This window comes from Pagrus pagrus (genome assembly GCF_965226575.1).
Source record: "Pagrus pagrus genome assembly, chromosome: 12".
In the NCBI taxonomy this organism is placed as follows: Eukaryota; Metazoa; Chordata; class Actinopteri; order Spariformes; family Sparidae; genus Pagrus; species Pagrus pagrus.
The window spans coordinates 15,935,051-15,949,785 of NC_140196.1; the positions used below are offsets into that span (position 1 = coordinate 15,935,051).

General features: G+C 41.4%; 1 protein-coding gene across 1 annotated transcript in view; it reads left to right on the plus strand.

Moving 5' to 3' along the window:
- Positions 1-14,735, plus strand: part of LOC311266762 (guanine nucleotide exchange factor VAV3-like) — a 50,444-nt gene that overhangs the window by 33,645 nt on the left and 2,064 nt on the right. Inside the window, exons 21-27 of the mRNA XM_084369294.1 lie at positions 2,264-2,329; positions 2,578-2,612; positions 2,763-2,879; positions 6,408-6,495; positions 6,956-7,085; positions 12,157-12,210; positions 13,972-14,120. Coding sequence (XP_084225420.1) covers positions 2,264-2,329; positions 2,578-2,612; positions 2,763-2,879; positions 6,408-6,495; positions 6,956-7,085; positions 12,157-12,210; positions 13,972-14,120 — 639 coding nt within the window. The remainder of the gene's footprint in view (positions 1-2,263; positions 2,330-2,577; positions 2,613-2,762; positions 2,880-6,407; positions 6,496-6,955; positions 7,086-12,156; positions 12,211-13,971; positions 14,121-14,735) is intronic.

Sequence of the window (14,735 nt, forward strand, 5' to 3'; positions counted from 1 at the left end):
AGGTGAATGAATGTGTATCTGTCTGTTTACTGTAAATCAATACCTTGAACTAATCTTCAATTTAATACATTAAGATATGTGATTAAGAAGGCGCTTACCCGCACCACATCACACAAACTCCCCCAGAGTCAAAAGCAGAGATGAGTAACTCAGTCTCTATTTTAGCAGCACTAGCTTAGCCTGGTTTTTCCCCTTTATGGTTGGATTTAGCCCCCAGCCTCTTTAGATTAGAGCTATGTGGAAAAACAAACTGGATGTAAGATGGTGTTTCATGAAAATTGAATATTTTTCATTAACAGATAACAGCTAGGGGGGAAAAATGCAAATGTAGTTTTAGCTTTTGGGGCTAGCAGCTGGCAAATTACTCTACAGCTTGATACAGCTTGCCTAGTTCAGTGATTCTGAACCTTTTTGAGTCGCGACCACCCAGAAAAACCGGGTTGGTGTTGGGTGAGTGTCCTTTGAGGAACTACTGGCAGTTGGAGAGACAGCAGCTATATGCATGGTTTAGCTGTGTCAACCAGTGACAGAGCAGCTGTTCATCTGGAAACAACAATGACGGCTCCTCAAGAGGTTAAAGTACATGCTGCTTTAGCATGAGTTATATCAGAACTGGAGAGTATATTTCAGTGAAAGAAGAGCAAGGATCAGAAAATATATTTTTCACTCTTCTCTAGCTGGCTTCGGTAATAATTTAATGCACCAACTGGCTCCACTGCTGGTTGTGCTATAGTTGATTTGATTGGTTGAAGTTAGCCCCCGATTGACGATAATAGACACGTGGTTCATCCAGTAACCTGCCAAGTACTTTTTGAATGTGCCTTCCCTATTCTAAATATTTTAACGGAAATTATTAAGTTCATTATTGGACAACAGTGTTAATGAAAACTTTACAACCTTGAGTCCAAACCACACATTTATTTAAATAAACACTGTCTTTTTTACAGTTTACATTTACATTTCTGCGAGGGCACTCATGCATATCAACAGTTGGTGGCAGCCATGAGCTTTAACATGCAGGATGCAGTAATAAAAGAAAAGAAGATTAAGAAGACTGCTATGTAACATAAACAATACGACTCTCAAAGCCCACAAATTAAGGCTTTGCACGTCTTTTCTACAATTTTATCAAGTCGTACGGTCACACACAATGCGTTTTGGTTAGAAAACACTGGATCTTCACACAACCGCGTTTGTTTACAATGAAAACTCCACAGGGTACCTTTAATCTTCAGTGTCCCCAGTGGCGCCAGAGGATGGAATTACAGAACATTGAGAATTCATATCCCCTGTTACCCAGGAGGCAATTATCCCCCATCCCACTGGCAGAACAATACAATCAATCACCGTAATTTCATTTGATCCTTTGGCTGCTGCCTGTTTATGCCAACAGAGTAATAAGTTTAATCTTTATCATACGCTTATCGAAGGCATAACAAATAGAGAGGGGCTCTCAAAAAACCTTTGATGAAATGTTATTACACAGAATGAATCATAGAGATGGGTAAAGATTCGCTTTCCAATCTAGTTACTGCCGGGGCTTGCACGGTCCCAAAAAGCATTTCATACTCTAATAAAGAGGAGTGAGTAGGAAAGCATAAACAGGGCAGGAAGCTGAATGAAGAGCTCCACATGCCCTCAACACTCACTGTCTTCTCAGATTGACTCAATGGACTCCAAATTGACCTCGAACTCAGAACTGGAAACTCAAATTTTCTTGAGCTTCATGTTGATATACTGTAAATGCTTATTACCGTCTACGAGATCATGTAGATGATAGAGAATTAAGGCTATGAAATATACTGGACATCTACGCAGTAGTAATTTGTTTAACCAATTTGGTTTATTTATCTGGAGAAAAAAGTGTTTCTACACTATGTTTGTTGAAGGAATTAATGGTTTTCATACAAAGCTTGTGTTTGCTTGAGGCGGGTTAGCTAAAATGCAATTGTTAGTCTTTAGTGCAAGCCAGAGAGCTCACGCTGTTTGGGTATTCAAAGACCAGAATAAGATCCATTATTTAGTGTTAAACGAAGCTCTTGTTTTGATGCAGTACAAATCTAACTGCCGGCAGAGTTTGAACCATAATTAACTTGGGCTGCAAATTAGATGCACTGCTTGTTGTGTGCTAATTGCTGAGGATTTATTGAAGCGAGTGTGGGAGGGGAAGAGAAAGGGGAAAGAGAGGAAGAGAGAGAGAGAGAGAGAGGTGTAGTAGCTCCCAGACATATATAATGCGATTAACAGCTGCTTGCCATTGCAGGGCAAAATTCTGGCGACAAGCAAGATTGGCTTCTTTCCAAGTGATGCTGTGAGGCCTTGCCCGTGTGTAAGTGTGCATATTTTTTCTACTCAATAAGACACATTTAGTGTGATTACAATGCATTCAGTGGATAATGGCTACTATTGATGTCTTAGCAAAGGAATGCTGCCCTTTTCAATTGCACTTTTTCGCTGCAGAAGACTGATTTAAGCCATTAGATGTGGCTTGAATATCACATTACAACAAATGACCTCCACCCCGTCTGTATCGACTCCATTAAGACACAAAATAACCGAAATTCTTTTATGTGCCAGGTTCCAAAACCTGTTGATTACTCGGCCCAGCTCTGGTAAGTGATGAAAGCAAACGGCTGTAGATTGCTGACAGCAACCTGAAGGCATTCTTACTCCATTTTATTGAATGTATTGATTGTTCTCATCCTCATGTTCAGAATGATTGATTGCAGTATAAGTGCAGTAGTTGTTCACGGGTGGTTCAGGTTTGCAGGGCCTATGGAGAGGTACCAGGCTGAGGAGGAGCTCCTGGACCGAGAAAACAGCACGTATCTGATTCGACACCGCAGTAAAGAGTGCACCGAATACGCCATCAGTATAAAGTAAGTGATGTGACGTCTTGTTTTCCATTTATTCCCATAGTAAGCCTCCTGCAATTTTCACTTCACTCCAGTTTACCAAGAACGGTCGAATAAACCAAACACATGCAGTCAGCAGCAGTCTTGTGGGCAAAAACACCTTACTGTGAGAGGCAAGTGGTAAAAATCATTCAAAATGCCCACATGCAAATAACAGCTCCGTACAACAATGGTGCAGTATCTGAAAACAAACACTTCATCAAACGTTGAAATGGATGGGCTGCGGCAGAAGGAGATCACGCTGTGTTCCACTCATGTCAGTGCAAAACAAGAAGTTGTCGTGACTATATAATCATCAAGAGCAGCAACTGAAGGATGGGAGAAGTTTGACCAGTCTGATGAATCACAGTTGATATTGAAATGCAGATGGTGGGGGCAAAATATATTTAAAGTTGTTTCACACAAATTGCAAAAATACATTTTTTTTCACTTACCAGCTAGTTGTGTAAAGCAAATGTGTTTTGTCCAGGTTTTGAGATATCTGTCTCAGAGCGTTCAGCCTCTAAACAAAACTGTACAAAACCGAACCCAGTTTTACTTTTTAGGAATTTTAATGGATTATCATGGCCGTAATTGTTTGTTAAACTTTAGTTAGTACTCCTTTAGGTGTGTACTTTACTACTACTTTAGCTCAGGGCTATGTGCTTTGTGCTAACTGAGTTAGCTGCTAAACCACAGGCTCAGAGGCTGTGTACTGTGAGTGCAGCGCTTTGTTGTCATCGCCACCCGTATCCAACTACCTCATGTCTCACTCACAACCTAACGTAATCATGAAGAACATGAACATCAACATAGCTTGTGTTGGTACTCAGCGCTGTCAGGCTAGCATGTTAGTATTTGGAAATTTTGGCTGCACCTTCTCTTACATTCTTATAGCTTTAGCAGTATATCTGCACCAAGCCTAGGAAGACTCCAGTCACCTGCAAAATACATGCACGGGCAGAGTGCATGCAGGCGGGCAAGTACTTTGGTAGACAGACTGGTAGCCTGTTCAAATTATTTCATATGGGCCGAATGAAATGATTCAGTGGGCTAAGTAGAGGCCTGCGATATTTGTCAGAGCATTTGATTTATTGATTTTTGTCGAGGTCTTGAGAGATTTTATACAAATGTCACAAAAAAATGCTTCCAAAAAATAATTTCCAGTTAGGCCTACAATTTAACCTGGATAATTCCCAGACCTCACTCTGAACTGTTTTCAGTACAGTATAGAAGAAACAGTCCCAATGAACTGCTGACAGTGTGGTATGCTTCTGTTACTGGAAAGAGATGGACGGCTTCTGTTGACGTCACAAATTTTCTCAACAGTGCTCTCAACATCAAACATGAAGGTCTGACTCAATTATACTGAGATATAGGTAGAAAAGATAAGTATACTTTAGCATCCACAAAGAAAACCCAGGCTCACTGCATGGTTTGACAAGTGAGGGAAACATTTTTTCTCTTGTTTGAGTTGCCCTTCCTGTGTCAATGGCACAGGCTTCGTTTGAACCTTACATCATGCCCCAACATTGTTGCTGTTAATTTCAGTTTACTCTGATGGTCGGAGCCCATACGTCTCAGCTGAATGCAGCCTGGGGAAGAGGTGGAATTGGATGATCTTTTTAACCATCTATCTATTGTCTGTCTCTTCTGTCCAGACATTTGTTCAAGGAGAGTCTGATAGCTTTGCATCATACTATTCGCTGCTCTTTGGCTATCAGTCCTAGAAATGTATGTCAAAAGAAAGATAGCAACACACTCAAATTGTAGATGAAACATCCATTCCTTTGGGCCTTAATAAATGGCTGTTTAATCTGCAAGTTCAGTGCCTCGGTATCCCTCTTTTGAAATACAACGCTGTCCATTTCACTGGCGAATATCTTTCAGGCTACATCAAAGCTTGTTCAGTCTTTTAAAAAAAAGAAAGGACTGTCGAGTCCTCCTGACCTGGCATGACGGCTCCAAGAGATTATAACGATCGAGGGTGCACTCTGAAATAGTGTTTGGATGTTCAGACTATTTAGCCAGTGACACACCATTGCAGCCCATTTGGTTTGGTGGACTCATACCGTCCCTCATTCAAAGCTTTGATGTACAGGGCCAGTTTCTGAAAACTCCAATCCTAATTGCCTGTCTCACTGCTTAAGATCATTATCGGGATGGCCGTTTGAGATAATGGTGCTTTATACGGAGAGCTGCTTGTAATCAGCTGGAACCGTCTAATGTCAAACACCACGAGTCTTCAGTTTTTGTGTGTTGAATGATGTTTGTGGGTATGTATGCAGCCATGAGGAGCCTATAGGAGGAAAGAGAAATTCAGCCTTCACCAAACATGGCTCGTCTATCTCCACGTGTTATGCAACATATAACTCAACACACATCAATTATGCATTACTCACCATATATTCATAATGTATCAGTGAAACTGCATTGGACGATTTACAATGTGGATCTATCTCCGGTGTAACTTGTGCATCACCATATGGGAGACATGCAATATACGGTGCTGTGCTTGCAATCGGCTTGACAGGACATCCCCACATGTGCCTGCAGTATGTATGGACTGAAAAGTGTGTATGTGTATTCAAGGTTGGCCCTCAACTAAGTACTCAGCCCGAGCTATGGTTCTCACATGACATTATTATTTAATCACTTAATTATTGAATCAGGCCTATACCATATGCTCTCAGATACTTTGGAGTGTGTTTTTATTGTCAGTTGGGATACATTTTTCTATCTTGGATTAAGTGAGGACATGAAATGGCGTCTCCCAGGAGAGGGATGTTTGGTAAAAAATCAACATAAAAAAATAAATTATATTGATAATAAAGTTTATTCATATAGCATGTATGTAAACAAGGTTACAAAATGCTTTACAGAATACACAAGTATAAAACAAAAGTAAGAGCATGGGCAACCATACTGAATATAGTTACAAATGAGAACAAATAAAAACAGAATAGCAGTGTAGAAGTTACAGATCAGCCATCAAAAAAGGCTTTCCCATAAAAATATGTTTTAAAAAAGGTAATGTGTTTAGCGTATAGGGCTCTATGTATTATGTATGTTATCAGTGTAGTGAGAAAAACCTAAAAACCGTGTTTTGAAAAAGGGGAGTGGTCATGTCATCCATCCTTATATACAGTCAATGTTGCCGGTAATAAAGATACAAATTAAGCATTCATAAAATTGCCAGTGTTCATACTAACTATGCTTGATTTCTGTGTGATGAGCAAGTAATGGAGACTATTGTCCCACAATGTTTTGCACAAAACAGACTTTGCACAAGACGCTGCTCACACCTGGAAAACTTAAAAATTGTCTCTTTCACAGCAGACATTCTCACATGCCATAGCAGGAAAACCAAAAAACAGAAAAAAAAGTGCTTTGTTGTCATTCTTTGGCGCACCTTTTGTATTATTTCCTGTCAGTGCAAAGTGGTAATTCTTACAGTAACTCAGTTGATTGATTGCATTGATTGGAAGCCTGCGTCTCATCCATCCTCCACAGGTTCAACGAAAAAGTCAGGCACATTAAGATTCTGACCAAGGATGGCTGCTTCTACATCGCTGAGAGCCGGCTGTTCAAGACCGTGCTGGTAAAGGTTTTAACTTTGTATGGATTTTTGTGCCCTTTAAACTCATGTAGCATTAATGAGTACAATCATTTTGACATTACTCTACTTTTGCAGCACTCTCTTGAGATAAACCCCGACATGCATGTGGACATTTTAATTAAAGAATATGTCTACTTGTGGTTGATTTCTGCATTTGTGTATGCACTCAGAAAGCAACAAGTGCATGGTATGAGCAACTGCCTGTGGTGCTGTGGGGCAGTAGCTAATAGTGGCTTGTTTTTAACCCTAACGCTTACACTTGAAATGGGCAGATAGAAAAATATAGCTGCCCTGCTCAGGAACACACTCTGGCTGCTGTTGTATTGTTAGGATCGAACAAGCAGCTTCCTCTGTAAAAAATGTCTTCCATACATTTGCACACAATACCATAAAGATTTACCCTGGCTCATTGCTGTTTCGTTTCGTGGTGTTTTTTACACAGGACCTTGTGGAATACTACAAACAGTACTCTCTGAAGGAGGGTTTCAGCAGTCTTGACACCACTCTGCAGGTCCCCTATAGGGAACCTTCCAATGGAAACATGCCCAGGGCCATTACTAAGCCTGGCAGTGGTGAGTATGCTTCACAAACATCCATGTTCCCTGACTGAGAGTTGAGATCTGTCTGACAGGTGGAAATGCTACCAGTTCAGGTCAGGTCTCAAAGTCGAAAGTAGTTGAAGTAATTTTAAGCATCTGTTTTGAAGTACCTGAGGAATGGGTTTTACTACACCAGTCGAGTTCAGATAAAGAAAGGTGAGTTTATCTGACCTGCTTTGTAAGCCTCTCTATATGACCAAAACTGTGAATGGCAACTTCCCTAGTCATCAAATAGACATAACAAGACAAGCTAAGGGGAACAAACACTTTCCTGAAAATGCACTTGCTATATTTTGTTACTACAGGCCAGCTAATACACTGTATGCCCTCACCTCGAGGAAAAAATGTTCCAGCTTACATTACAAAATCATGCTGACAGAGCATTAGGCACTCAAATTAAGACTGTCTTGATACCCGAGGCAATCCCATCTTTGACGTGTGAAACATGCTAGAAATATTTAGTACAGCAAATTGAGCTAACACGATTCCCTACGGAAGAGCGCAGCGTGGAAGACAGCAGCAGTTTTTATGCGAGACGTGCCTCCTCGGTTTTGTTTGATTCATCCTCTTCTGTCATTATCACATAATCAGGTCAAATGTGGGCAAAAACAACATTTTAGCACATGTATCATGCCATTTAGATTTGACCGCACAAACAACACCATATCTCTTTGTAACATGGGGCTTAGATCTTGGTCAATGAGTGTGGTTGTAAAATGTTTGCTAATGTCTTCAATAACTTGCAAATAGTGTTCACTGCAGCTTAGTTCAATGATGTAAAAAATTCAAAAACTTTTTTGTTAAATTGCAATAATTCCATCACAATGACTGTGATAATTTGTTCCATTTTTTATTATAAAGAGGACATTGATTGTAATCTATCACGCTTCTATGTATTCATGTTAAATGATGCGATGGATCAAAAGTGTTGAAATGTGCTGACCCCAATGATGATATTTGTACTTTCGGCCTCAGTTAAACTAAAACTGTTAACAGTTAAACTGAGCTGTTTATTTTTAGGAGAAAATAAAACAAAAATATGGCTTTCATTTTTACAAAAGTCGCAATGAAAAAGTAAAAGATAAACAAAATACAAGCTTTCACAGGATCGGACTGATACATGCTGCCAGTATTGTGCCTCCACCGTGAGCAGTTCAGCAGCATCTGTGATTCCAACCTACCGAAATTAACAGGCATGAATAAATGCATCCGTGCGCTTACATTCAACAAGTCCAGTCATGGCATCGTTACTGGCCCTCAGAGACACAAGCAGATGGTCATTCACTCTCTGGAGAAGAAGAAAGGGGTCTTGAGGAATAAGAAGTGGGGAGAGAGGAGGTGAGAGCAGGGAGCAGGGGAAAGGCACGACGAGGGGGAAGAGGCAAAAGGGTTTAGGAGGCAAAAATGTGGGATACAATGAGAGAGACATTAGTTTTCATCAATGTATTTTTATGTGCAATTTGAGGTTTCACATTAGAAAATGAGGGTTGATGAGCTTAATGTAATCAACATTTCACTCACCTGACTGATCAGCTGGTCTCTTGTCAGTTGGTCAAGGCGTCTGATTTAGCTCCCTCTTTTTCTTCTTCTTCTTCTTCTTCTTTGAGGTTTATTGTTGGTTGGTAAAAAAAAAAAATGGCTTTGTTAATTTGTCTTCTCTGTTCGTAGCCATATGTACCGAGCCTATACTGACAACTTCTTATGAAACTATGCTTTGCATGGTCTAGTTTATCGCTCCAAACCAGTTGATAGAAATACCTGCCTAATTAGCATTTTCATTTTTTGCAACTTTTTTGAAGGTTGCTTCACATTCGCTTGACAATTAGGTGGAAACAGCCATTGACGTAAGAAAGGGATGGGCCATTTGTAGCGTTTTGAAGTGGAGTTAAGTCACCTTTCAACTAACCAAGAGTTTGATGAAAAGACTGATACATTGATATAGAGCTGTTTATGCCATCTTAACTTAGCATAAAAAACTGGAAACGGCACGGAACAGCCAGCCTGTTTCGGCACCTCTAAAGTTCTCAATTGTAATGTTAAAAAATATAATTTGTGGTTTGGTAGAGTCTCATGTTTCTAACAAAGAACAAGAAAGTCGCTGCTCCCAGACAAAAAATGGTCCTGCACATAACCCACATCTTTCAGTCCTCATGCTAAGCTAATGAGCATCGGCTTCGCTCTCGCTTCTTACGTAGCATTCAGACACATGAGCTGCTTAGATCCAATAAAAGCCAGACCACCTTGAGATGTGATGCACAATTACTCTGCATTTGCACCTAGAATTAAAGTGTTATTCCTTACCCAAATAATACATCCAGATGCAGATAGCATGTTAATATCATGGTTAAAAGGAAGACACACAGTACAAAGGAACAGCGTGAGGTAAGAGAGTTGGAGGTAGAGCACAAGACAAAAGAGGAAGTGAGAGAGACAGTGAGTGAAGGAAAAAGAAAGGAGCCTCGGCAGCTCACCAGGCTTGGCAGAGAGGTCCCAGTTAGGGCCCAATGCCCCAGGCAAGCACCAGGAGCCTGCTACTGCAAACGTCACACTGCGCACGCTGCTCAGCTCTGAGATGGCTTCACAATTTTCCTGACAGGACATGACATTTCACTTGGGCTGGCAGCGGAGAAAACCGTGTGACAGCCGCCTGCTGACACACTCCTGGGGGATACCCCTGGTCCAACCGAGGGACTGCGCCTGTTTCCACAAAACTGGGAAAAGTTTGCAAATATGATCTGATGTAAAAGAGCAGAAAGCAGCTGGAGGTAAACTGTCTTAACATAAAGAGAGGCGTACGTGTAAACAACCACAGCCGCTGCAGCAGCAGCAGCCGAGGCAAGCAGAGGAACGCTGGAACAAAGTCAAAGTTAGCCTTTTGTGTCTGTTCGGATGTAAAATTCTGCTACATCCTTGTCCCTCTGCCTCCTTTGGCAGCGTCGGTCTCCCAGCGCATCAGGCTTCAAAGCAACTCTGCAAGAGGTGTGTTTTTTGCATCGCTGCCATTCAACGTGCTTCCTTCTGTGAGAAAGCCTTGACAGACCCGCCGTTGCCTCAGTGCATTCTGGGATAGATTATTATTGCCTTAAGTCGTCCACCCCCATAGACAGACTTAGTGTGGGCACCGCGTTCTCTGTCTGGTAAACAGCCTCTGTGGAAAGACAGATGTCATGCCAAAACAAAAACACACACACACACAAAATGGTTTGAATCTCAAAACAGACACCTCATAGCAAAGAAAACAGAATGTAAGACTAAGTAAACAATCACAAGCTGCGGAACTGCTGAAAAACCATCAAAACTCGGGAGTAATTTGTCTGGAAAATACCCCAGCCAGCATCTTTAATTAAGTCTGACTGAGATGTTTTTCATCTGTGGATGCAAGAGCAGGGAAATCATTAAAGCTATCTTTTACTATCCGTCAGGCGGATCATTTTGTTGTTAACTGTCGGTGTCATCAGGATACACAGCTCTGTTGTCTCAAATGAATGGTTGTAAGTGAATACTATTCAAAATCTTTATCAAAATGAGAATTGTCAGATACATATTAAAAACATTATACAGGTTTATGAGACTGGAATGTGTCAACCTCTCATATGAAACTCTGCTTTATGTCCTGTACGTACAGTATGTGCTTGTTTATGTACTTCCTGCACTTATGTGTGTAGTTGTTTGTGTGCATTCTGGTCAGACAAACACTTGACACATTTTGGCCTGCATTTACTTATCCCTGTGGGGCAGAGAAGGAACGCATGGAAGCATATTGTGGTGATGACAGGAGGTAGTTTTCTCAGTGTGGCTCAGATGGGATTTCATATGGGAGCAGAAGTCGTTGGCTCTGCAGTGTCGATTCCCAGACGTTGCCTTGTCAGGGCGCCGTGCTGTGCCCAGACGTATACTTACCCCCATGCTGCTGCCTCGTCTCACCTGGTCTGAAGCTCAGGAGGTTGTTGTTGCTGATTATTATGCAGTATGACCCGGGGAAGGTTGTGGAAGCTATACTACATGGTAAACGTATGCAGACAGCTGAACATCTGATCTTTACACCCATATGTGATTCTTGAGCATCTCATTCAAAAAACATGGGCAACAATATGCTGCTACAATAGCATCAGCTCTTGTGGGAAAGCTCTCCACATGGCTGCCATTCAACAACAAGAGCATCAGTGGGGTTGGCTGCTGCTGTCGGGCAATAAGGTTCAGACGGAGAACAGTTATGTGTTAACACAACACAAAGGGACTGCGTTGGTCGGGGCAAGTTTCTTCAGGTTCCAGTGGGATGATTTAAAAATATGATTCAGGAAGTCAAGTTTGAGTCTGAAGGTTTGTCAGAAGCACTACGCAGAGATTCATAAGACGTGATACAGGATTTAACAACTAGATTACGCGATGGGAACAATAATGAGTTTGCATTGCAAAGCAATCTAGCAGGAATGTTTGATTGCTCGTGTTTTGATTGGCCACTGCAGCTCTTTGCTGGATGACATTGCATCCAAAGGAGGAAGTCGAACACAGGAACAGTACAGAGCATCCGGTCAATTTTCAGAATAACACATTATTTGCAGACTCTGAATTTAAAGCACAACAAAGTCAAAAATAAGAACAATAAACACACTTAAAACAGACACAAAATGACACCATTAACCATGTGTCCTACTCATCCATGGTAGAAGCACAAAATGGGTGTCTGCATACTTTTGGACATGTGCATAAGTTTAGTATGTTTGTTGATTACTCAATACCCACCTTGTATCGGTCATTATTTCATAAATATTTCATAAATATCATGCGTCTGGTAAAATGACAAATGTCGGATGCTTTCACTGTTTTGCCCTCCATTCCCGCTCTTATCTCCCACCCGTCCTCGCTCTTTTTTTTTGTTCTATGACTTTGCCAACTTTTTCCCTCTCTCTCTCTCTGTCTCTCTCTCTCTCCTTTACCATCGCTCACACTCTCTTTCTGTCAAACTTGTGTTTACTTTGCTTATGTTCTCTCTTTGCTCCCTCTACGGCCTGAACCCCCCATCACTCGCCCCGTTTCTCTGTAGTTCCTCCTGGCGGCTGCAGCTTTGTTCCTCCCTCCTCCTCGCCTTTCTGGTCAGGTACAGGTACAGCTTTTCTACTCTCTTTGTCTCTCCCTTGCTGCATGCCCACATTTCCAGGTTTGCAAAGATGAAGTGAATTGTTTTTTTCCGACTCTGTTAAATAATGTAGTCTAATAATTCTGCTTTTTACATCATATTGCACGGATCGTATGACTTGCCATGTGGGATAAACAGTCTTCCATAATTCAAATTTGGAAATATTTTGAATTTCTGACAGCTGTTACATCTTCCACGGTGTGAAAATAACTGCAGAATTGTCAACATATAAGTGGGAAAGAGCTGCAGGGCCACCATTGTTGGCATTTACACGTTCACTAAACTCGAGAATACAGCTAATTAAAAGGTGGCATTTTATTTGCATGATTTCAGTTCTTAATAAGCCACAGCAAATATGTGACACATTAAAAATGTTTCTTCAGGTTCAATATGTGTGACTACAAGGCTAGCAATGGCAGTAACCATCTTGGAGTAGTTCTTCGTAATTCTTCCAAGCCACAATAGCAGGAGGTTTTCCTATTTTTCACAGCATAATAGTCTCTGTCTGTCCTGTCTTTGTGTGCACTGTGCATGAGCATATGAACATATGCATGCATGCATGTGTGGGCTTGAGCGTCAGTGTTGGCATGATGTGCCTGTGTGTGCACAAGGGAGTAGATGTATTCCTTTCATCCAGCCTATCTTCCCAGCTGTGTCACCTGTATTTCCACAGATAAGGTAAACAAACCCATGCCGCCCCGAGTTCACATGTGATATCAGCCTTGACCTGCATGTGTAGGAATAACCTTGTATAACCTGGAGTGCTGATGCAGTGATGATGCCTGAGCTGTGTTGAATATTAACTTACCTAGTAAGATCAACACACGACCACGATAACCCAGGACCGTCATCTCTACTGTGTGTTTGGCACCACCAAGCTGAGCAGCTGTGTGTATGTGTCTCCTCTCTCACTAGTGAACATGATGTAAACCCTCATCGGTGTCTCTGTGGTTTTGCTTTTACACTTAGTATGAGTCACGCCCAAGACACAAGGCTCTTTGCTGCCTTAGGGTTAGACATTTTATTGCAGATAATACCTGTGAGAAAAGTGTTTCATGCCGTTGTAAACCTTGTAGAAGCTACAAAAGTTGTTGAACTGAGTTTGCCCTCTCATTTTCCTTGAAGTCTCAAAAATCTTGTTAGCACTGGTCATGGAACTGTAGACAAAATTCGAACTGAAGGTCTTGCATTTGGACTGGACCTTGAGTTAACTTGTAGTCAATTTCTTATTACATTTAAAAAAGTTGCTCGCCTGCATCAAGCAGTTAAGTGGATAACTTTTAGAAAGGCCAGGATTTCTGAATGCAGAGGAGAAAATAGTTTCTTGAAACTGACACAGCTGATAAGGTCTCTAAACTCTGAAAAGCAGGGTGATATAGATTAGATAATGCAGAACGCGAATGGATTTTTCTCACTCCCAAGTTAGTGAGTGTTAAGGTTTTAAAAAAAGTTAGGTTACACGAACCAGAGGGAACATCTGTGAGCCATATTTTGGATGAGATTTGAGAGACTTGTTGTATCGAGCGTGACTCTGGGTGAGATAGTTCTTGTTGGACCAATAACAGCAAGAGAGTCCCATAACCACAATGCCTGGGGTAATAGTTCTTGCCCATTTGTCATCCAAGACTTACTATATCACTTTGAATCTCTGAAAGTATTCTCAGAGAAAGTGTGTGAAATTTACTGGGCTCTGGATAATAAGACAGGATCTCTCTGTCTCAGTGTTTTCTCCCAGGGTGGTGGGCATTGCGGTTGCACGCTATGATTTCTGCTCCAGGGACACACGCGAGCTCTCCCTGCAGCAGGGAGACATCATCAAGATCTACACCAAGATGTCCAATGGGTGGTGGAAGGGAGAGGTCGACGGCACGGTAGGTCTGCTGTGGGATCCTGTTAAATAAGGACGCATTTTATTTCATCTTCACCTCCATACATCAGACAGTTCCCTCTTGAGATAAAACTGCTGAACTGGGCATACAATTCTGACAATTACTTATAATAGTTAATCAATTTCTACTTTCTCAGACTTTCTTAGAGTTTAATTGTCCGAGCAGTAGAGCTTTAGTGTATACACTGACCTAAACAGTCAATAGTGCAAACATTGTATTGTATAAACTAATCAAAGTACAATTATTAGGTTTAAACCATGTAAATGCTTTATATTTGGGTGTCTTGGAGGTGCTGGGCTAAAAACATCTGGTCAACATCACATAGTTGAGAGTGCTTGGTGGGGGGAAGCCAGTGAGGGATCAGATCGTTGGATGGCCGTGGCACCTGCAGGTGGGTGCTTTGATCTTAGCGGGGAGGGAAGAGGTAGTGCGATATGCTCTTTGTGCATTACGCAACCTCGGTGAAGCTTCTCACAGCGAGCAACATGTGTAGGCCACGAGAGAAAGACGTGTTGTGACAGGGATTGCAGTGTGAGGACATCTCACCAATTGAAACCGAGAAACTAATTTCTAATTTAAACTAATTTAAACAAATGG